The sequence below is a fragment of the Ictidomys tridecemlineatus genome, chromosome 10 (genome assembly GCF_052094955.1).
Source record: "Ictidomys tridecemlineatus isolate mIctTri1 chromosome 10, mIctTri1.hap1, whole genome shotgun sequence".
Lineage (NCBI taxonomy): Eukaryota > Metazoa > Chordata > Mammalia > Rodentia > Sciuridae > Ictidomys > Ictidomys tridecemlineatus.
This window is the reverse complement of record NC_135486.1, coordinates 15,263,696-15,289,408: the sequence shown is the minus strand read 5'-3', so window position 1 is coordinate 15,289,408 and position 25,713 is coordinate 15,263,696. Positions and strand designations below refer to the sequence as shown.

Genomic DNA, 25,713 nt, shown 5'->3' with positions numbered 1-25,713 from the left:
TAAAAATACACAAAATCCATTAAAGACTAGTTGGTTATAAACGTCACTTAAATAAAAGCTAAGTATTTGTTATCTGACATTTTAAAGTTCTAGCCTAATTCTTTGTATACAAAACAGAGCTCATGGTATCACAGGCCTTACATAGATACATTCTTTCTTCCTTCCTTTTCTATTCTTCAGAGAGTGAGGGCTCTTTCTCCTGGTCAGAGCCAACTCACCTGCCTGCACATGCCTGCTTTACCTTGCTTTTTTCTCTCATGCTTATCACTCCCACACACTGCTCTATTCTTTCATCTATTTCCAACCTCTCATGCATCTGTCTGGTGACCTAAACCTATCGAGATTTTCTATAAAAAAAAAATATGATAGCAAAAAAAACAAAAAACAAAACAAAACAAAAAACAAAACAACCACCCTCCTTTGACCCTAGAATCCTTCCCAGCAACTTTCTAATAGTTCCTCCTCTCAAACAAATTCCTTCAAAGGAGTCCATTTTTCATATTTGCTTTGTTAACTCCTATCCACCCTGAATTGATTACTATTTGGTTTCTACACAACCCTGTTCCCACTCCACCATCCACCACTGCTTTACTAAAACTTATAATTCACTACCCAGTAGTGAAATACAATGCTTGTTTATTAAGTAATCATTGTATTGGACCTCTCTGACAGCATTTAAAACAGTGGATCTAGGAAGGGCATAGGGGAATATGCCTATAATCCCACTTACTCAGGAGGCCGAAGCAGGAGGATTCTGTCAACTTAGTGAGATCCTGTTTCAAACTAAAATATACTAAAAAAAGAGCTGGGCACACGTATAATCCCAGTAGCTCAGGAGGTTGAGGTAGGAGGATCACGAGTTCAAAGCCAGCCTCAGCAAATCAGTGAGACCTGGTTTCTAAACAGAATATAAAAAAGGGCTGTAGATATGGCTCAGTGGTCAAGCACTCCTGGGCTCAATCCCAGTTCCAAAAAAGCGGGGGCAGCTGGGGTATAGCTCAGTGGTAGAGTGGTTACCTAGCACATGTGACTATCTGGGTCCAAGCCCCAGTACCAATAATAACAAAAACCAAAAAAAAAAAAAAAAAAAAACAAAAAAAAACCCAGTAGATCTTAATGTTGATCACTGAGCTTTTCTTTTATATATTTCTCTAATTATATCTTTTCAGTTTCCTGCATTCCTCCCACCTTGTCAAGGGCTTAATCCTTGGTCCCTACACAGTTCTTCCAATTCTATTCTCATTTATTAAACTCTCAGAAATATATTCATTCAAATATTTTTTCCTAAATATTATATTCATTCTACGATTTGCCTACCCTCTCAGGCAAAGACTAATGTGGTAAGCAACAGAAATACAAAAATGAATAAGAAAATCTGTGTCCCTGAAGAGCTCATAGCCAAATGCGCAAGTCAGGTATAAAATATATAAATATATATATAGAAAAAAGGGACAGGAAAGAGGAAAAAAGAAAGAGGAAAAGAGGAAGGGAGAGAAAGGAGGAGAGGGAAGGAGAGAAAGAAAGCAGGATGAATAGCATAAATCAATAGAATATTCTATATCTATAATAAACTTCATTCCCTAGATTATTTTGTCTCACCCTTTTGATAAAGCAGCAGCAACACAGTGTATGTAGCTATACAGTTCCATTTTTTTTTCAGATAAGGATGTGAGAACAAATATCTGGTGATTGACTAAGATTACAGAATTAGAAATACTTGAATTCTATCATCACTCTGGCATGTACAGAATTCACAATCCAAAATAAACACCATCTAAGTACCTAACTCAAGTATCTGAAAGGTGCCACCTTTTTCCTAAGATAACTCCATAACGAAATATAAAGCCAATAAGTGCTTCCTCATTAACTACCCACTTCTTCTTTCCTTGTATTTGTACATCTGTAATGGGCAAGGAACTTGCTGACATAAAATTACACTAAAAAGTGGGAAGTAAGGAAACAGAAAGCACCTGCCCACATCCATGGCCCCTTAAAAAAAGGGAAGCAAAACCCAAAACTCTGGAATATAACAAGAAAACATGAGAAGATAAAGAACTGAATTCAGTAGTTACTGAAAGAACAGACTGGGAAACTAGGCAAGGCAAAAAGAAAGATCACAAAAAAAGTAAATCAAATACAGATTTTAAAAAATCATGTAGAACAGCTTTGTAATAAAATATGCCAGAACCCATGAATTATAGGTAGAAATATCCAACAGAACAAAAGTTCTGCTGGTAAAAAGGTTTTGGGAAAGACAGCTCTGTTTTGTTTAGAGGCAATAACAAGGTGGAACCAAAAAAGAGGAAGTTGAACAAAACTATATTTGGCTTTTTTTAAAAAACTAAAACTATATTCTATCTTTATATATGAACCTGTATCCTATCTTTATAAAGTATTCTAATGTACTTGGCAGCAGTTTCCTAAAACTAGGTGTGTGGCTAAGATAAGAAGCTGTTTAGTTCATTTTATTGTAGCATTAACCAGGAGATACTCCTAAGGGTAGAGGCTGAATAACTAATGCTTTGTGTTCTCCTCAAACTCCAATCATAGAATTGCCCACCCTACTCTTTTCACAGATGAGGAAGTTAAGTACCATAGAAGTCAGTGACTTGCCCAAACTGTCACGGTTAGCACTAGAACAGTACTAGACAATATGTCCTGGCTTCCGACTCATCCAGTGCTCTTTATACTGTTCCATTTCTCCTCAGCTCTTCACTCTATGCCAAGAATGAAGGACTGATTATGAAGGTACAGAGTATTACCTTCACTAATGTAGAAACTTAATCCCTTTTTCATAAGGATTACTATTCTTTGATATATAAAAATAACTTACACTGTGAAATATGATGTATTAAGAACTATGTAATGTTTTGAACGACCAACAATAAAAAAAATAAAAATAAAAAAAATAAAAAATAAAAAGGGCTGAGAATGTAGCTCAGAGGTAAAACACCCCTAAAAAAAAAAAAAAAAAAAAAAAACCTTACAGTAGAATGTTATATCTTTACTTTGACCAGGAATTTCTTATCTGCTTCAGGCATTAAGCTTTAATTTGTTAACAAAGTAACAGCTAAGAAATCAAAGGATCTTTGCACAAAACCCAAGTGTGAATGATCACACACAGTTAGTTTTCATGCTATTCCAATCAGACTATCATCTCCACTCTGCTGAAATCATAAGTTATAAAATGAGCCATTCATTATTTTATACAGTATGGCAAGAAAAACACTGTAAATTAAATGGTGACTTGCTGTTAGTCTTATATACTGAAATCTAAAAATTCTATGATAAACTTACCTCTATTAGAATATGAAACAAGTTTTAGAAATGAAGAAATATGTTACTTATTAAGCCCACTAATGACCTCAATGTTTTCAAATCTATTTGGACACTTTTAAAATCTTAATTGACTTCTTACCAGCACTCAAACAGGGTTGATCACTTCCTTTCCTCACTGAAATGTTCTTGTTTGGCTCCCAAGTCTCCTTTCCCTGATTTTCTTTTACCTGTAGATGTTATTCCTCTTGAACTAAACCTGTTCCCCACTAAGGGTTCTGTACTGTAATCATAAAATTTATGACCATGACATTTTTACCTTTTCACTGGGTTCCAAACATGTTTATGCAATTACCTATTTGACAACCCTCCTTTAACATCAAATGGGCATCTTTCTAATTTAACATGGACAAAGTTCCTTTCCTCCTGGTGATTCCCATCTTAGTAAACGGTACAACCATTCAACTAGCTGCTCTTTGATTTATCAGCTTTGATGACTCCTTTACCCTGAATTCCACAAACCTAACCCAGTTCATCAGAGGAAGCCCTATTGGCCATACTTCAAAATTCATTTCTTTCCATCCAGACTAGCTTCTATCCTCAATTCCAATATCAAGTAATCTTTTAAAAATGCAAATCAGAACATGTTATCACTCTCCAATGGCATGCAATTATACTAAAGATTAAAATTCAAAACTTCAGCCTATGTGGTCATATAATGATCTGGAATTTGTCTACTTCTTTAATCTGGTAAATGATTGTACTGCGTATAACCAAGAAAAATGTATGAAACATTATTGTTAGTAACACTATTAATTGTTTCAATGGTAAAATAAGTCAAAATGCAAGTCCTAATAATGTTAACATCTGAAAAGTCTAAAAAAAAGCATAATGCGAAAATAAAGAAGTTTGTTGGTACTTATTCTATCATTCATAATTGGTCAACCACTGCCTGTAGAATGCAGGTAGGAAAGAGTCAATGCTTATAAAAACTTCAAAAAATTAATTTCAAAATTAAATTGTCCATGTATTTTCTCTTATAAAATATTTGAGACATTTGAATGATTTTATTATTCACCAGCATACAGAACACTTTTATAAATACCATGGTTCCTCAATATAAGTGTACTTTGCATATTTGTTTTGATTTACCAGTATCCAGTCATATGTACATCACATCATAAAAAAGGTTAAGAATTAATTTTAAGATAACAAACTAATCTGTCTAATGGCTATTGAATGTACTGCAGAAGGTAAAGAGTCTTCCCTTTCCAGAAGCATCAACTTACACTGCTAAAAGCTGGCATAACCACTGAAAATGAATTTTGAGAATACGAATTATACTTGAGTTCTTTCAATTACAAATTGTGATGAATGTTTTTGATCTAAATAAAACATAAATAACCTCTATAATGATTGATGTCTTCCAGTACAGAAATGCTTTTATTTTTCTTAAAAAAAAGAAGATGATAAAGGCAAATATAGCAAGCAACATAGAACTGGCCCAAGACTTCAGTACAGGATCTATATTATATTATGATGGTAGTTTATATATAAAATTTTATTAATTAAATTACAAATTGATAAGATGGGAATTTAAAGGATTATGCTTATAGCAAATAAAATTCCATGGTCAAAAATAAAATTTATTCATTCCTTGCCTGATTTTTATCTAGATGTGACCAAGGAAAAGAAAAATCTTGTGAAAATTATGAATAATATTTTATTACTTAAACTAATAAAAAGTTATTCCATTTTGTAGGTAGTTTAAAACATTTCAAAGCCAAGATAAATTCTCCTATATAAATAATACTATAACAAAAACCCACCTGATTTTACAAAACTTAATTACTACTACTACTATTACTACTTTTTTTTTTTTTGGTACCATGGATTGAACCCAAGGGTGCTTAAACACTGAGCCGCATCCCCAGCACCACCACCCCCCCCCTTTTAAAAAATTTACTTTTATTTATTATTTTGAGGCAGTCTTACTAAGTGGCTTAGGGTCACTAAGCTTTTCAGGCTGGCCTTTGAACTTGAGATCCCCCTGCCTCAGCCTCCCACATTGCTAGAATTACAGGCATGCACCACTGTACCTGGCAAAATTTAACTACTTCTTATCTAGAAAATTTAACTACTTCTTATCTAGCATAACATAGCTTGCTTTCATAACAACTATATTCATACCTATAAACTCACACTTGGAACTGATTACTTCCACTGTTTGACTAAAACTTTGCTTTCATTGCCCCTTTTCTATTCATATAGTTATACCTCCAATCTATAAGCCAAAACCAATCAGCTTAAGAATCGAGTCTTTAGTTTTTAAAAATCTTCTGGGAAATAATTTTAGAAACCTGTATTCACTTGAGATTACAGATATCAACCCCTAGATGATTCTTACAGTGGTTATGCAATGTGTTTAGATGAAATAAAGATGTATTAGAAGAGAAGAATATTTACTATTAATACCAGGAAAACTGGTGTATAATGAAGAACTCACCTGGGTATAGAAGCCACTAGCTGCCTCTAGGAACAGAGAAAGGTTTGCCTGAACTTCACTCCGATTCGGGTTTGCTCGATTCTTTGCCTGTCCTTGTAGTGTTGTGATCTGATTCTTAAAGGCATGATTCCAGCTGAAAACAAAATGTAATTCTATTTGGTATAGCAGTGACTCACTGGGCAGACACTGGTCCCCCTGAGAACAAGAAAGAACTGTTTGTTATAATTATACCACACTGGACAGTAAACCTGCATTAAAGTTATTCATGTATTTAAATAACTTTATGTTCCTCCTTGAACAATAGGCGTGCAGTAGAATCCAACATTTAGTAAACACTTACCAAATACTTAAATAATAAGACTGTGGCCTCAGCTATTAATCTTTTAGAGCAACTACAATTAGAGCCTATTTAGAAATTCTAGTATAAAAATCAGAACTACAGTGGCAAGGTTATAAAAATAAGCTATTAACAAAATTCCATACATTGTGCCAAAAATACCTAACTGTACCCTAAGAAGTGACAATGTAAAGGGAAGGGGTGTAAATATTAAGCTATGCTTTATCTCTTATTTTACCAAAAGCCATTTCCCATAGCACTTTCTTCCCTCTGTAACTAATAGTTTTAGAGAATCAGTTTACATTCAGTTTTGGTGAAATACAATCTGTAACTTGAAAATCATAGTAACTAAAAGGAGGTAAACACAAGAGTCATAAAATTTTACCAAAAAAGCACCTAATTTTAATTAAATCAACATCAACTTGAGGTACTTTTTTTTAAAAAATGATTTAGGAGGTCATCACTCCCTCATTATTGCTACTAAGATCTCATCTTGACTCTAATATCACAGACATGGATTCTGATTAGTTGCTATTTAGCTCTATTATCTAGGTTTCCTAAAAATATAAAGTATATAAAAAAAAGTGAAACAAATGGGAAAAACTAATCTTCACCACAACTTAGGGTAATGGACATTACTAGAAATATCTCTTCACTGACTTTCAAATTTCCACTAGGTTAATGTCCCTGATCCAATTTTTCAGGCAGGACCTTCCGCAAGAGGTATTTATTTACTCACTTGGGAATCTGGTTATCTGTTATCTTACCCTTCATAGAAAGAACAAATGGAATAGCCTATAAATACCCCAAATCTTTAATTTGTATTGGGAAGGAAAAAAATAAAATGTCAATTTATTTGATTAACTTTCTATAATGCTTATACATTTTTCTGCTGGAGAAATTTATAGGATCACATTTACCAAAGAAACATTTTTCTAAAGTTTTTTTGTTGTTGTTGTTTAAATCATGACTTAAATGTAGGACTGAAAATAGATAATCAAAAATTCTTAGCACTTGAAATGTTTTTCTGATATGCTCTAAAAGACTGCCCTTTATAAGATTCCATTCTAAACATTTCTTTCTTACCTTTAAAACTGCACCTGAAATACCAATGGCCAGATATTTTGTTTAAAAAAAAAAAAGTTACAAAAATAATTAATTTCTTCCTACCAAAAAAGTTTGTTCTAAGGTAGGTTAAAAAATAACCAACCAGTTTTAAAGTCTTGGTGAGAGTCTTGATCTTACAGGAACATCCCAAATGATAATACTTACAGATCCTGTTCTACTTTCTTGTCTAAAGCGTATTCCAAATCAGTAACTAGCATTTTCTGGTACAGGTCCTGCAGAGCCTGCCTGGATGTCCAGACCTCAGCTGGACCCAGCTTAGAATCTGAGTAACAAAACAAAAATACAACACATAGACAGGTAAACAGTAATTCCTTCCCTTTCCATTCCCCAAAGCAAATTTGCTCTAAATATATTCCAGGCAGAAGTTTTATATTACCACATTTCAAATGCCCACCTTTTAGCTAATGGCTGTGATTTAAGATGCTTTCATTTTTGTTAATCTTTTAGTTGTGAAATAATATCATGAAATGAAATGGCTAAAAAAATATGAACAGTTTATCCTTTGCTACTGATTTGGTCATATTCATACCACTGGAAACCATATGCTTCACAGTAAGTCACTCTATTTGAAATAATGGACAATCAAGTTGGAATCTCTACAGTCCCGTTATCTCTGTCCAAAGCAGACTTTTCCTTTTTATTATGAATTATTCTCAAGAGTGTTCACATAGAATTCTCATATTGGCTCACCATCCAGCCGTTGCTTGGATATTTTGCTATTATTCCTATTTTATACATGTCAATCCAATAAAGCCATGGCAATAGGAATTATCTTAATGGGTGATCAATTACTTTAAGTCACTTTTGTGAGCAATCCACACTTGCCATTTAATGTGAAGAATGGCCAGTAAAAGACTGGGAGTAAATTCGTTATGAGGCCAGATGACAGCCTGGGTGTAGACTAAAATCAGGAAGTTAGACTATGACTATACATATTGTCATACTGTATGCCAAAGTCCTTCAAGGCATTTTAGGTATCAGTTATTATTTGACAGCAAGTTGCTTCAGTAGAGGAACTTAATAATGGACTTTTGAATTATATATTTCCAATAAATACCAGTTAAGGTATTTAATTTCTTTTAGGAATCCAATGCTGCACAATGGCTTAAACTTTACTCCTCTTTAGGTTTGCTAATCGTATCAATAACCACCACAATACTATTCTGCAAACAGAATCTCTATATATTTGAGTTAATGCTCAAAAGAGTTTACTGACTAATAAGAATAAAGTCTATTATAAATTAAATTTTCAATCACTAATAGATTAATAGATTTATTTAACCATTTTGATTCATTGATAGCAAAAAAGGGGACTATCAGAGATCATTAACTCTATCACATTGATTCATTTAAGTGAGCAAATTTAATGTTAGGTGAATTTTCTGGGCAGCTAAATGTCCCCTATAAAAGTCAAACTCTAAGACTATTTACTAAGGCTGTTAAATACTTCAAAAAACGAAAAGATAATGGCATAGATAGCCTGATGCTGCTCTATGAACTATTTTTGTCAGATGATTCAGATTATGCCTTCCATGCTAATTCAAAAGCAGAATACAGTAGCTGTTCAGAGCTGACAATGATACATACAATATGGATAATAATAAATCTATAATAGGCCTTCCTTTTTTCTCGAATAAGATGACAGTATAACCCATGAACTCCAACCATCAGCCTGTGATTCTAGAAATTGAGAAAAAGATACCTCAGCAGTATTTACCTTCTTGATTTGTAAATCTTGGCAGGAATGCTAGTTATCAAAACAGTTTAATTTTTCATGGGTTTTACTGTAGAATTAAAATCCTCAAAAATTATAGTGAGATCTATTATCACTGGAGGATACACTGATCACTACATAGTTATTACTATATAGGTTCTTATTTTGGAGTTAAAAATCTGCTCCTGTCAGTGACTAACCCAGGAATTCTTTTAAAAAGACTTCAGCTATTATTCAAAGCAGCAAAGATATGGGAAAAAAAAAAGAAAGAAATGTGGCAAGACAGCTCAATGAATTAAAAGCTTTCAGTAGAGTTTTCCTGTAAACATTTTTTTCTGATGGCTTATTCCTACTCAATTTGGGTAATTATAAATAGGAAAAGAACACTTTCTATAGGAAAATAATAACCAAACACCATAATTTTATGTTTTTACTTATATGGAATATAAATTATTTTCTGAATATCTTAAATTGATGATAAAAGTTAAACTGATGATAAAAAGTTCATAAAAAAGTGATTACATATATTAAATTAGGTAATATTCAATTAATTGTGGCATATGTTATATACAATTCCTGACAAGTGTATACGTAAGAATTCAAAGTATAAAAATAACATATTCAGCAAACAGCAAACTATCATCCCTTTTGGCAACTAGGTCAGGATTTAGTGCTACAAGTAATATAGGAGAGAGAATATCCTTTCATTAATTTAATGGTATAAAATAAGCTGTGAAAAATAAAGTTAGCCAATACCTGTCATATCAGCCTTCAGGACTTCTGCCTGCCTAGATAGGGGAAGAAAGAACATCAGTTAGAAACAAATTAGGCCTGACCAACATAAATAACAATATAAATTAAGTGAAACAATTTATTACAATATAATTAAGGCTATTGTATGTTCTTGCTTTCTTGCTTGAACATCCTGGGTAGCTAGCACTAGATCTTGACAAACTGATGCCATTACTTAAAAGCTTACAGGATCACCAGTGACCTCTTTTATCAAGTAGTTGACTTTCTTGCTGCTTTCCTTCAATCTGACTTTTTAAAGGTAAACATTAAATGACTATCCATTAAAATTAAAAAGTTTTCCCTTGCTGCTGCTAAGGATCCTACTGTGTTTCTCAATTTACTAGTTACCACAGCTATTTCAAAATTTCACTCTTATCAAACTGTTGTTCCCCTTCTTCACTTCCAAATGACAGACCTATTTTATCTCAGGGAAAACAATTAACATTTACTAAATACTACATGTATATTGTCCTCTCCTTATCTCTTGTTAAAAAGATCAGAGGTATAGTACCTCTTATTTAAGACCAAAATTCCACTTATGTATGCTCTTTGTAAGGGCTTGCTTCTTTAATCAACACCTATCCTTTTTGACAATTTTTAAATTCTACTGGATCCTTCCTTTAGCATTTAAACATTTCCAAACCTTTCATATATTTTAACCCCCACTCCCACACTTCAGCCCTATACTTCTCTCTAGCTGATGCCTGTTTTTTCTCTCTCATATTCTCCAGGAATTGCCTGTATTCAAGAAATCCAAAATCAAACTTATGGTCCATCCCCAATCCCACCCCTGGTTGTCTTTCTAACATTTCTTTTTTTTTACCTTAGCAAATAAATATGGCTTTGCAGTTGTTAAAGGCAGAAGCTGGTAAGTTATTGCTGTAACTTTCTTCTTTGCCTGAACTGCTACAAAGCCATAAAACTGCTTTCTCCACCTCTGGCTTGCTCCATTTCATTGTGTTCTCCCACTGTTGTCAGAAGGCTCTTTTTTAAAATGCACACCTGGGGGCTGGGTCTACAGCTCAGGGGCACAGCACTTGACTAGCATGTGTCAGGGAGGCAATGGGTTCGATCCTCAGCACCACATCAAAACAAAATAAAGACATTCTGTCCATCTACAACTACAAAAAAATTTTTTTAAATGCACACCTGATCTATCAATTATCCACTTAAAACTTTACATGAATGATTTCCCACTGTTGTTGAGGTGTATAACAAAATCTTTGATAAAGTGTCCTACAAAATTGTATAGTCTCAGAACTCGACTTCTACCACTCTTCCCTCCTTGATCTCCATGTTTCACTGCTGGACTTCTAGGCCTTTGTAAAGGACAGTCCCTTTGCTAGGAACACCTCCTCCTCTTTGTCTGGTTAATTATGACTTACTCCTTTTCTTGAGTCAGAACCCATCTAGATCAAGGACAATCCTATTTATGCTCTTAAAGCACTTTGTATTTTTTCTTTATAGTACATATTATAGTTTTTAAGAATGCTCACCACTGCAAAGGCTGCCTACTAGTACAGTGCCTAGCACACAGCAGGCACTTGACAAACATTTTTCCAATGAAGAAAGGAAAAGGTTAAGTCATTTTTGTATACTCTGCTTAATGACCTCATTCATATGTGGATCTAAAGAAGTTGAACTCATAGAAATGGAGAATAGAAGAATGGTTATCAGAGGTTGGGGAGGGTAAGGGGCAGGAGAGGATAAGAAGACACTGGTCAGTAGACACAAAGTTGTAATTATGGTGGAAGAATAAGTTCTGGTGTTATGTGGCATAGCAGGATAATCATGGTTAACAATATGTGTTAAATATTTCAAAATAGCTAGAAGAGTGGATTTTGCATGTTCTCACCACAAAGAAATAATAAATGTTTGAGGTGACACCTATACAAATACCCTGAGATGATTATTATACATTCATTGAAACAACACACTGTGACCCATAAATCTGACAATTATACATTGTCAACTGAAAAACAAAAAATGAAAAAAGTAACTGTAGTAAATTTCATTTAAAAAATAACTTTTTGATGGGAAAGCTAGAGATTAAGGTTCTAAAATTTTTACTGTAAACAGTTAACACATAATGTTTTAGTTATTTAACAGAAATTACAAATTTTAATTTAACTAAAACAAAGTGAGCCCTTTTATTTTCTTAGTCTTTATGAAGATAAGTTTAGTTTTAAACTAAGCTTTCAAATAAGAGAATCACAGTGGGGTACCACAAATCTCATGAGAGCAACCAATACAAAGGAACAGTATTAATTAGTTATGTTTATTCCTAAAACGTGATATCATAATCATCAAATTCCATTATCCACACAGCCTAGGACCAGGTATCAACTTTTGGCATTAAAAAAAAAAAAAAACTGTCACAAGGCTATTGGCTTATGCTCTTAGAATCTAAGAGCATACAACTTGATGAAACATATTATGTTTACTATTCTACCAATGTCCCCTTCTCTGCCACAATATGGAAGTATTAATTTTCCTTTTTTATTATGTACAATATATAAGAAATGAAATAAATAGATATGTGATCTTATGCAAAAGCAGGACAGGACAAAATTGGCTATTATATTACTTTATTTCATTAAGAAAAAAGTACTATACCTCAATTGTTCAACTGGTTTTGTTAAAGACTTACAGTACAGGGGCTGGGGTGGGGGGCAGTGTGTGTGGCTCAGTTGGTAGAGTACTTGCCTTGCATGCATAAGGCCCCAGATTCAATCCACAGCACCACACACAAGGGGGGAAAATTATGTACAGTAGATGAACAGTTTAAAGCCAATGCTTTTGTAAAGAGACAAAATATTTTCTCTTGACATAGGGTATGGCAACATGAGTTTTTTTCCATTCCTGCTTTAAGCTAAATTAATGAAAAGAATGAGCCAAGAATCTAAAATTTACATCACCATGCCATTATTTATAAAACACTTTTATAAAATATAAAGCTTTCAAAACATTTACTATATTGTCTTATTAAATAAGAGAAATTAATCACTTCTATCAAGCAATAAAAAGTGATTAAAAGACTGAATAAAGTCTGGATCACTGAGTGACAAATATGTTGAAGACCAACAGTCTGAAGCAGCACTCCTGGAGACATCATCATCTACAAGTAATTTCATGAATTCTAAGCACCATGTACTGTAATAGCTAACACTATACGCAGTACTTACTATTGTCAAACACTGTTCTAAGGGCTTTACAGAAAGTGATCATTTAACTCATGCTACGTATTATTGTCCCCACTTTATCCCTGAAGAAAACCCAAGGAGATAAGAGGTTAAGTAACATGCTGAAAATCAAAGTTAGTAACCAGTAAAAATAACATTTGAACTCAATCAGTTTGGTTCCAACACCTAGTTAGTTCCTAACCATTACATTAGAATTCCTAATACAAGAGTACACAGGAAAAAAAGATGGAGAATGTTTGATAGTAACAGTCCAGAGAACTGGGGATTTTAATACTTAGTCATTTTAAGATAATTTTTTTAAAAAAAGAAAAAAGAATCCTAAAATTTGGGTTATCTTTTTAAACCAATTCCTTGATCATACATAGTACTTATATAACAATGCAAGGTAACAAATAAAGATTACATTCTATTAAGAACATTCACTCTAAAATTTATGGTTTAAATACAAGATATTTCTAAATTGGGGGCACATAAATAGGAGATTCCTTCTATCTGAACTCCAGATCCACTTTCTCTATAAAAAGAACAGAAATATAAACCCAAATCTCAAAGCTATTGAGAAAAGGCAAATCACTCCCTTTTTTTCGGTGGTGGTAAGAATACCAGGGATTGAATTCAGGGGCACTCAACTACGATGGCACATCCCCAGCCATATTTTGTATTTTATTTAGAGACAGGGTCTCACTAACTTGCTAAGTGCCTGGCTAAATTGCTGAACTCTTTGATCTTCCTGCCTCAGCCTCCTGAGCTGCTGGGATTACAGGCATGCACCACTGGGCCTGGCCCATCACTCCCTTTTACTTTAAGAGGTTAATTTCTTTCCTTGGGGGGTGGAAGTAGTGTGAGCAACAGCCAAGGTAGATTTTCTTATTGTGTTAATTTGTTTACTTGTTTCCAGAGAAGGAGCAATTAGGGGTAACAATATTCTGTAATTATATCCATAAATCAAGAACCTAATCATAATAATTTACACTAAATAAGAGGCCAGATACTATAAAGTGAGTGTAGTACACTTACGCACACACTCACAAAACCTCATAGGCAATATATAGTTTTCTCAGACATCAGTATGTCTCATGATGTTAATCAAGAAAACCAAATCATATTTCGGCATTGTTGAATTTTGCTGAGACTCAAGGATCCAAAGCTCCTAAAGGAACTTTTCTCAGTATGTTAGTAAAAATACTAATCAGCTTTCTCCCTATGGCATTTTAAAATTTCCTAATACTCCAAAGCTCTATACCATAACATTTACTGCACAATCTATATTCTTTGAAAATGTGTATCTAGTTTTACTTATTTATTTTTAAACATTTCTGGTTTAAAATGTGTGTGTGTGTGTGTGTGTGTGTGTGTGTGTGTGTGTATTTTTAAGTTGTAGTTGGACACAATACCTTTATTTTATTTATTTATTTATATGTGGTGCTGAGGATCTAACCCAGAGCCTGGCATGTGCTAGGCAAGTGCTCTACTGCTCAGCCACAACCCCAGCCCATGTACCTAGTTTTATTAAGAGCCAGTTGTGATCTGGAAATTTCAAGGAAGAGAAGGCAAAAGAAAATAACACAACAATGAAAAGCAAAGCTAAGTCAGTGAGTGAAGATGACTGGAACACTACTTGGTAGGAAGCCTCAGAAGATGAAGCTGGAGAACACCAAGGAAGACAAGAGATTGTGAGAAGCATTGTGTGAATGTTAAGGAGTTCAAATCCTATACTACAATGAATAAAAACCCAAAGTTTAAGTTTATGTAAGGTATATAGCATTGTTAGATTTGCTATTTAAAAAGACTTCTACAAGATTTTTGAAAGATGGATTTTAATAGCTCAAGACTGGAAATGAGAAAGTGATAATACAGGTGGATGGAAAAACTCAGACTGAACAAATATCTGGAAGTTAAACTAACAGAAGGGAGATAAACAGAGGAAAGAGCACAAAAATCTCTCCCAGATTATTAGCTTAGACAGCTGGGTATCTGAAAAGGTAAATATGTGTAAGCAGCCATTTGGAGATGAGATACTATGGGGAATAAATAAAACAAATTCCATAAAATAAGATAAGTGATCCCTCAAAAAGGAGGTCATCTGACTGTGACCACCAAATTACTTTTGCTCTTTCGGTTACTGACTGGCTAGTCAAATGTCCACTCCCCCTCTACTGCTTCATGGGATCCCTTCTGCAGACACATTGGGTTGAAGATTTTTCAAGGTGGAAAAATCCTAGGTTCTCTACCACCACACAATGCCAAGTGACAAAAGAACAATAAACTGTTTAGATGTCATGGAGACTATATTATTAGTATGAACAGAAAATAAATCCAAGAAGGAGTTAAAGAATTGAGTCATAGATGTTTTTCTTTTTTTCTCTCTCTAAACATTAGTTGTCATTATGTCGTTATTTAGTATTTTAAAAACTGGATCTGATAATACAAACTATAAATTATAGAAATTTTGCCACACTAATGATAACAGACTCTAAATCCATCTGTTAAAAATTAATAATCTAATAATACAATTAGATCATATATGCTTTCACCTATTATAAAATCTTTGAATTGTACAGCAATTCTACCAAGTGAGATATAAGCTCTCCATTTTGCTAATGAGAAAATGGAGGCGCAGAGTGGTTAAATTTGCCCAAGGTCACACAACTAGTAGGAAGTTCGAGGGTTTGGGATCCACCTGCAATCCACTCCCAGAACCAGAGCTCATAAGCATTATAGAATAATGTAAATCTTTTGAAATAGCCTCAATACAGGTGTCACTGTCACAGCACTGATTTGCAGGAGCAACTATCACCTCTCAGTTAAAGGCCTCATCTATAAAATTAAGCATTTTCCCATGTTCTGTCATTAAGATGCTATAGCAAAGAGTTACTAACTCATCATGTAAAAGACTTCTCTAGTACATTATCATAAACATATTTCCTTAGGCATTAGGTAGGCTTAACTGCATCCCATACTGATGTAAAGAAATAAGAGCTGATGTCTCTGGCACTCAAATATATTACTATACATGTAATTGAAGCACAAAATCTTCATTCTAGAGAATAATTTACAAGATAGGTCACATCTCTATGCTTATAAATATTCAGAAAACTAGTACATAACATAAAATCTCTTAAATTTACTTCAGTAAATTTTTAAACAATTGTTCCTTGGATCACAAGATACAAATGCTCATGACAAAGTAAACATGCCAAAGTTCTCATAAAGCCACAGAGGTTAAAAAAAAAAATCTTTAGCATGCCCCTCCCCCATCTTGGTCAAAATAAAATCTTTCACAAAGTCTCCAAGTCTTCCATTAGTGTTCATGAAATATAAATACTTTAACATACATCTCTAAAAAATGAATAAAAACATGTAGAAATCCCTTGTAAGTTTTATCCTACCTAATATTACTTGATTTCAGATGCTCCTCTGATTTCAAGTTTTCGGTCCTCATCTGGGACTTAAATGAAACGTTTTCTCCCACAATGACTATCTGCAAGAACATCCAATTTCTCATAAGGTAGAATGGTTTAAGACATTCTAGATAGAGGAGAGGAGGAAAATATGAGTTAACTCACAAAAGCAGATTCCCCTGGAATAAAATTATTTTTCTTTGAAATGATTTAATGTGAAAGGCAAAGAAAAAAATACCAAAGTTTTTTCTTTTTATATTTAGTTTCTTAGAATACACCCTTTTAAATTGTTTCAAGTATTTCTAACAGATTCCAGTTATAGACCAAAATGTTATCCTTTCCTAGTCTGTCTCACTGGCTGAAAGCTGAGTGATCTCCATAGGACAGATACAGGTTACCCAACGGGGTCTTGTACGACCAGGTAAGAATGCCCTGCAGAATACAGAAGCAGAGAGACTCCTTGCAGGAAAAAACAAGACACATGAAACAACTAAACCACAATTACAGGTGATACGAATAATTCTAAGATTAGTTTTTTAAATGTCAGATTTTTAACATCTTCATTCATAGAACAAAATTGGGTCATTTTTAATGTGCTAGCTGCTACATGAAGGCCTAAGTACACAATGATAAATGAAACAGATATGGTCCCTACCATAGATTTAAAACTTAATGTAGAAACAGATCAACTAGAAAGGAGAAGGCAACAAAAAGTAGTGGTAAAAACCATGGGCTGGGAAGTCACTGTCTATAATTAATGGTATGGCAGGGACTAAGTCAAGATACAGTAAAAAGAGCCCAATTTCTTGAGGGTATCAATTTAACTCAAAGATTTAGGCAGTTAGATAAGTAACTATTGATTACATTTGTAATTATGTACTAGACACCAGGCCAAATGTTCTATATGCATGATCTGATAGAATGGGAGTATGATATGATATATTAAGTTAATATATTGTTAAGTTAATATAATATATTGTTAAGAGAGCTAGGAATCAAAGCAAGTTCTGCCACTTGCTAGCTATGTAACTTAAGGTGATTACTTCTCTACGCTCTGGTTTTGTAAGATAATAAAATAATCTACCTCACTGAGATGGTTTGAGGATAAAAGAAAGTAGTAGAAATAAAGCAATTAAGACCATAAGCAAGCCCTCAAAATGTTAGTCACTATTATCACTGTTATTATCATCATTTACAGTTATTATTATCCCTTCCAACAGTTCCAAAAGGTAAATGATATTATCTTCATTCTAAATTAGGAAACTGAAGCTATGAACCCATACTATCAATTCCACAATTGACCATAAAGTTTTCATAATTTCTGACAATAAGTTATACCTTAAGCCAGGCATGGTGGCACACGCCTGTAATTCCAGCAACTTGGGAGGCTGAGGCAGGAGAACTGCACATTTGAGGCCAACCTTAGCAACTTAGTGAGACCATCTCAAAATAAAAAATTTAAAAAGCACTAGGGATGTAGTTCAGTGGTAAAGTGTCCCTGGGTCATCCGCAGCAGAACAATAATAAAACAAGTCTTAAGAGAAATTTCAAACACGTAGCAGTGGACTTTGCTGCCATATTTCCAAAACATATATTCAAACTCTTGTGACTTTAATTGTACTTTAGTGGAAAAGAATGATATAAAATACTTCATGATAAAACAGAAGTGCCATACAGCACATAAAAGATTCCATAGCTTTCTACTTTGCATTTTATGATCCAATGACTTTACTTTTAATCTCTTGCTATTTTGCCCTCCAATATCTTTTTATTTTTAAGTTGTATATGGACACAATCTCTCCATTTTTAGTTATTTATTTTTATGTGGTGCTGAGGATCGAACCCAGCGCCTTGTGTAATGTGAGGCAGGCGCTCCACTGCTGAGCCACATCCCCACTCCCTTGTCCCCCAATATCTTTATTCATGCATTTTCATTCAACCTGGCGTGTCCTCCCATTTCTTTCTTTATCTTGTTAAACCCTTCTCGTATATTAAAATTCAGCAACTCCTCTAAGAAAGCCTTGGCTTGGCCAAGTACTGACAGCACATCTTAATGCTCATTTCAACTACCGTAGTCACAGCATTATAAGAACTCATTTGTTTACACATCTACACTAAACACTGTCCTATTCCACCCTGTACATCCTATACCTAACAGTGCCCTCTATTACAGTGTGCTCTAATTTAAATTAATTTGAACTAAACAGTCTCTCAGTTAAAGGTCAAGATAATAAAAAAAATCAAGGTTTCTCAAATTTTGATAATAGTTTTCAAAAAGTCTTCAGGAAAGCAAGGTTTTTCCATCTGAAAAAGGATAACAAATTCCTGTTTAAGTTCAGAAAACCTATCATTTTATACAGAGAAATAGATGACTGTTTACTTGGCTCTCTGAAAATTCAGATTTTATTTTCATTTTTAGTTTTCATCTATACAGCATACACAGAACACTAAATATTTCTCTAGAAATACAAAATCTTAAATCTCAAATAGAATAATCCAAGTGATATTTAAATGAAGCCATCAACTGGGAAGCTATTTCCCCTCATCTCAAATTTTACATTAGTCAAGGTATGCCAAGAACTATGATTTTCAACCCCATCAAAAAAAAAAAAAAAGTCCAGGGGCTGGAGATATGGCTCAAGCGGTATCGCGCTCGCCTGGCATGGGCGGGGCACTGGGTTCGATCCTCAGCACAACTTAAAATAAAGATGTTGTGTCCACCAAAAACTGAAAAAAATATTAAAAAAATTCTCTCTTCTCTCTCTTAAAAAAAAAAAAAAGTCCAACATCCCCACCCCCAATAATCCATTCTTTGACAATTTAAGAATACAAGTAACAATAAATGTTGACCAGGATGTGGAGAAAAAGGTTCACTCATACATTGCTCTTGGGACTGCAATTGATGCAACCACTCTGGAAAGCAGAATGGAGATTCCTCAGAAAACCTGGAATGTAACCACCAGTTATTCTACTCTCAGCATATACTCAAAGGACTTAAAATCAGAGATGCAGCCACACCAATGTTATAGCAGCTCAATTCACAATAGCTAAGAACCAACCTAGATGCCCTTCAACAGATGAATGAATAAAGAAAATGTGGGGCTGAGGTTGTAGCTCAATGGTAGAGGGTTTGCCTAGCATGCATGAGGCACTGGGTTCTATCCTCAGTACCACATAAAAAATAAATAAATAAAGGTATTGTGTCCATCTATAACTTTAAAGAGAAAATGTGTTATATATACATAGTAGAATATTACTCAGCCATAAAGAAGAATGAAATTATAGTATTTGCCAATAAATGGATGGAACTGGAGACTACCATGCTAATACTAAGCCAATACCCAAATGGCCAGATGTTCTAATATGCGGATGCTAACACATATTACTGGAGAGAGGGAAGAATAGAAGTTCACAGGATTAGACAAAGGGAAATAAATGCAAGGGAAGGGTATAGGAATAGGAAAGAAAGGAGAATTAATTAGACATCATTTTCCTCTGTTTGTATATGAATACACAACCACTGAAACTCTACATCATGCACAACCACAAGAATGGGAAGTATAACTTCACGTGTGTATAATATGTCAAAATATACTATACTGTCATGTATATCTAAAAAGAACAAAAAAACAAGCCTTTATAAAATATAAATAAAAAGTGTTTCCCAGAGACAAGATATATAGTTGGAATATTATTAAAGTTTAATCTCATTAGCTAATTTATGTATTTTGATTGGAGAATCTGATCCATTTATATTTAAATAAATTCCTGAAAATGTACCATTTCCGTTTTGTTATTATCTCCCGTGTTTCTTGTAGTTGTTTTGTTTTTCTTTTTTGCTTTAACTTGTACTTCATTGATATATTTTTAAAGTATTTTTAGTTATAGATGCACACAATACCTTCATTTTTACTTATTTTTTCTATGTGGTGCTGAGAATCAAACCCAGTGCCTCCCTCACATGTGCTAGGCAAGCATTCTACCAATGAATCACAATCACAGCCCCAACTTCACTGATTTTTATAATCCCATTTCCCTTTGTTTATGTCTTCTATGAATATCATTTTATCATTACTGTGGTGATTATATAAAAGCTTCCAATACTACATTTTAAACTACTAACAAAATGACTTAATTTCCATTTAAAAATTCTTTGGTTTAAAAAAAAAAATCAATCCTTTACAATAACCCCTATACCTTCACAAAATGAAACACACATAACAAAATTAATATATTAAAACCTAATACAGGTAATAGAAAAGAAAAATAAAAAGAAAGCAAGTTTGAATAAAATTAGTATCACCATAAATACAAAAAGATCACCTTAAAAGATAACAATGAAGTAAACATATGCTTCCATACGTGGCTAACAGAAGGAAAGTCAACAGAATCCCAAATGAGGATATAAAGTAAAGCAAAAATGAGTAGACACTAGAATTAAAAACAACTGTAATGTAAAAACAGACTAGACCAAGAAATAGTAAGAATAAGTGAAAAATAACTGACACAGCAACAACATGACAAGATAAAGCATTAGGATGTGACGGAAGACAACAAGCATGTCAAGAGAAGTTTCCAGACAAATGGTTAAAGGAAATGTGAAATATATACACAGTGGAATTCTAGTCAACTATAAAGAATGAAATCATGTTGGAAAATGGATGGAACTTGAGAACATTATGCTAACTGAAATAAGCCAAACTAAAGAGCCACATGTTCTCTCTCATATGTGGAAGATAGAGAGGGGGGAAAAAAGGTAGGGAGTGGAAAAAGGTGGGGAGATCTTAAGAAAATAAAAGAGAAAGCAATAGAGTATAGGAAGGGGATCAAAGGGGAAGCAGGAGGGGAAGAAAAGAGGAGGTCCTGGGGAATGTATCAATGAAATCACATTGTGTACATGTGTGAACATGTACTAATTAGAACCCCCTTACTATGTATAATTATAATGCACTAATAAAATTTTTTAATAACACACAAAAATAATAAAAATGAGAAAATATCTGTAAAAAATGAATTTGATAAGGGACTATTATACAAAATTCACAAGAACTCTTAAAACTCAATAGTGAGAAAACAAGGGTATGAGTATATCCTTTGATAGGTGATGCAGAACAAGAATAAGGTTGGAAAAAGAAACAGCAAACAGTCATTTATATAATGTAAAGAACCAAATAAATTTAAATTATGGAAAAATAAAATTCAACTTTCTATCTTGAAGTAGGTAGATAATATGGCAGATGGCCAAGTTAAACAGCTAGCAGCAACATTTAAGATACTATTTGACTTAAAAGAATACATAAATCATTATGGTACACATTGTATAGTCTCTTCTTGTAAGTGGTTTCTAAAATTAAAAATCTAAAGATATACAAAAGTCAAATTTGATTTTCAATCAGAGAATCATTAGCCTGGGTTGGGGTTGTTAACTCAGTGGTAGAGCACTTGTTTCACCCGTGTGGGTACTTGGTTCAATCCTTAGCACCACATTAAAAAAAAAAAAAAAAAAAAGGTATTGTGCCCATCTGCAACTAAAAATATTTTTAAAAGAATCATTAGCCCATATTTTCAACACAATGATTTTATGTAGATAGTTTTTTTTTTCTTTTTTTGGTACCAGGGATTGAACTTAGGGGCACTCGACCACTGAGCCACACCCCCAGCACTATTTTGCATTTTATTTAGAGACAAGGGCTCACTGATTGGCTGAGCACCTCATTTTTTGCTGAGGCTGGTTTTGAACTCAAGATCTTCCCATCTCAGCCCCCTGAGCAGCTGGGATTACAGGTGTGCACACTGCTCCCGACCTAGATTATTTTTTTATTTAAGTAAAGAAATAGGTGCTATGTTATAAGCAAACAATTTAACAAATTAAACATGACACAGATCAGAAAGAGTCTATGTGTATTGTTTTATTAATGGCCCCCAGTGAATCACATACTTCCTAGCACCTGCACCCTCATGAACTCCCTTCACTCAATGACCCTGGGCTTGGTCACTTGGCTTACCTGCGCTAACTGGGTTTCAGCAAATATGACACAAAGACTTGATAAGCACTTGTTCATTTTGTAATACCACCCACTGTATATGTAACTGAGGATAAGAGAGTACTTGGAAAGAGAGATCTGTTTTTCCCAGCTATCACAGTCATCCCAAGTAAGGGTCCAGACATTTGAATGAACTGAATCATAAAGGTCAGGATCAACTTGACTTAGTCTGAGGGGTGAGAGATCTTCCAGCACAACCTCTGAAGATATTAAGATATAACATGCGCTAACTTAACATCTAAAATGGTTTCACCTGGCTGCTGTGTTACACTAACAGGCTTACCAATAACAGCAATAGTAGAGACAGTAAGATGCAGTCAGACTCTGTCCATTTGTCAGCAGACTGATTGTTAAGTGGGGGGTGGGGAGATCAAGGATGATTTTCAGTATAAGAAGCTGAAATCAAGGATTTACCATTTACTAACATGGGAAGGCAACTGAAAATTTAAGGAGAAGAGTGTTTTGGGGAAAACAATGTTTGGCACATGATGTTACATAAGCATTTGCTGTTTTTATAACAATGTTGATAAGTTTGAGATGTTCATTAAACATTCAAGTCACTGTAACTAGCAGTTTGTTAGTGTCTGTGGTTCAGAGGAAAGACTGGGAGTACAGATACCCATTTGTGTGTGTGTGTGTGTGTGTGTGTACACACACACACACACACACACACATAAAATTTTGAATAAGTATAGAAATACAGAAGTCTGAGAAACTCCAATATTTAAAGGCTACACTGAGAAGGGAGCAGTAAACAGATACAGACAGGAGGTAAATTTGAACATGGAATCCTGAAAGTCCAACAAAGGAGGATAGAATCAATAAATGCTGCTAACGATTAAAATGAAGGCTGAAAATTGCCCACTGGATTTAGTAATATGGAAGTCAGAGAGGATCTTTTTAAGTAATTTTGTTGGGGAAGTAGAGGCTTAAGCCTATAGACTACCTCGAGAGTAAGAAGAGAGGACTGAGACTAAAACTCAGTTCAGACAACTTTGTCTAGAAAAAGAAAAGACCTTCATATTTTTTGACCTTCATATTTCCCGGAGCCGGAGGGAAATATGAAGGTCAAAAAGATTTTTAAGATGGAATATATAAAAATAAGGGTTTTTAAGTAGGGTGAAATGGGATAAATAACAATATAGGAAAAATTCTGATAGAAAAAAAATGGGTGAAAACAGAAGTCTCCGGAAGCCATAGGGGCTTGTTCAAATATTATGCATGTTTAAAAGGAAAAAAAAGTCTCAGACAGAATAAAATTAAAAATTTAAAATACAGACAGAAAGAAAGACAATAATTATTGAGGTCTACTAAATGATAAGTGAAATAAACCATTCAGAGTTTAATTTTAATAGTAACCTGAGATCTTTCCAATTTTATAAGTAAGTAAATAAAGATCAGAGATTTTAGGGAACTTGCCCATGGCCACAAAGATATTAAGTCCTAGAACTAGGATTCACATCCAGAATTCTGCAGCCTAAACATTTTCCAAACATAATGCATGACAGATCTCAATTATCAACAGTTCACACATACTCAAAGTTAACTAGAAAATACCTATTGTTTATGATTTAATCTGAGTTTGCCTTTTTTAACAGTGTAAGACCCACTTACCTCCCCCATTTTCCTGCTAAACATGAAGAACTTCTCAAAGTGATTTTCCTGGTTTAGCTTTTAGTATAAGTTCTTTCCCAGGAGGTATCTCTCCAGTTCTTCCTTCTCTCTTCCTACTCGACACAATGCAAAACAAAAAATCCTAATTTTCAGAAATTTTTAAAATTAATATAATTATGGATAACATAGATTTCCTATATTTTTTCATATAAATTATATAGGAGAAATAAACACACAGACTTAACAGCAACTGTAGAATGTTCTTGGAAGTGACTCTAAGTCATCATTACAAATAATTTGTACTGTGGCTTAGGGCCAAAACTGTTATTCATAGAAAAAGTTTGAATACACAATTAAAAGGACAAGGGGGACACATTTTCATACTATGCAACTTTCTTCAGCAGCATCTAAAACATAGAGTAAGATCAAACAGATTCTATTACACCCTCTCATACTGCTATTCAAAAGCAAAGATATAGACTAACATCACTTGTTATTCTAACAGCTTAAAAGCCAGATTTTCAGTTTGTTTCTAATACTAAACAAGAAAAACAAACTATACCTTCTTATGTTGCCAAGTGTGCATAAGGCAAAATACAACTCTATACCATAGCAACAAAACTAAATTATCAGTTCACTTGGGCAACTGACCCGGAGAAGTTAAAGAGTTCATAATGGAATCTGGTTGATATCAATTTTTCTGTACTGGGTGAAAAAATAATAAACATTTTCCAGATTTGATGAAAATTATAAACTCACAGATGTAAGAAACTCAATAAACTACAAGTAATTAAACAAAAAAAGAAAAACCACAAAAGCATTTCAATGAAATAGTTGAAAAACAATCATAAAAGAGGAAAATCTTAAAAGGCAACAACAACAAAAAAGATATAAACCATAAAGAGGAATAAGTTAAGAATCATGGCTGACTGCTTATCCAAAAAACAAAACAAAAATCCAACCAGAAGGTAATAAATAGAACATAGAACATCTTCAGAGTACTAGAGGAAAAAACAAAAACTCCATCTATACTTTCACATTCTGTGAAAATATTCTTCAAAACTGCAGGTGAAATAAATACATTTTCAGAAACTTAAGAGCTAAGGAAATTTGATGCCAAAAAGATCAACATCATAAGGAATAGTTTAAAAAAAGAAAAGAAACATGATACTAGATGGAAAATTATAACTGAATCAAGAAATGAGAATTGCCAGAAATAATAAACATGTCAGCAGATACTCAACAACTTTTTACACCATTTTAAAAATTGTATTTAAAAATTAACTGTTTTAAGAAGAAAATATTATATTTTGGAACTCAAGACATATATAGAAGATGTTTAACAATAATAAACAAAAGGGGAAATGAAAGTACATGTTACAACATTTTACATTAAATATAAAAGGGTATAATAGACCCCATATTATAAGTCTTAGAGCAACCAAAGAGAGGAAGAGGGAAAGAGAAAGACAGACAGACATGGCTAGTAATAAACCAATAGAAAAAAACAAAACAAAAATCAGAAACAGAAAAGAGAAACCTCTCTCAGTAAATAACAGAGCAAACAGGCAGAAAACCAGTTAAGGTTTGATGAACACTATCAACCAAATAAACCTGTTATTTATGGAATATATTACCCAACAAAAGAGCACATATTCTTTGCAAGTGCACATGGAATTCACCAAGTCAGATCACATG

The 25,713-nt window shown here is 33.6% G+C and overlaps 1 protein-coding gene across 9 annotated transcripts in view; it reads right to left on the bottom strand.

Moving 5' to 3' along the window:
• Nucleotides 1–25,713, bottom strand: part of Smg7 (SMG7 nonsense mediated mRNA decay factor) — a 78,144-nt gene that overhangs the window by 26,934 nt on the left and 25,497 nt on the right. For 6 of the 9 annotated variants that reach the window (XM_013356179.4, XM_013356180.4, XM_040276656.2 and 3 more), the window contains exons 2-5: nucleotides 16,346–16,484; nucleotides 9,718–9,749; nucleotides 7,392–7,509; nucleotides 5,783–5,915 (exon numbers count right to left, since the gene is read on the bottom strand). In XM_013356179.4, the coding sequence (XP_013211633.1) occupies nucleotides 5,783–5,915; nucleotides 7,392–7,509; nucleotides 9,718–9,749; nucleotides 16,346–16,461 (399 nt within the window). In that variant the 5' untranslated portion in view covers nucleotides 16,462–16,484. Of the gene's footprint in view, nucleotides 1–5,782; nucleotides 5,916–7,391; nucleotides 7,510–9,717; nucleotides 9,750–16,345; nucleotides 16,485–24,015; nucleotides 24,129–25,713 lie in introns of all 9 variants that reach the window. The other 3 variants (XM_078022463.1, XM_078022464.1, XM_040276659.2) reach the window with 3 other exon arrangements.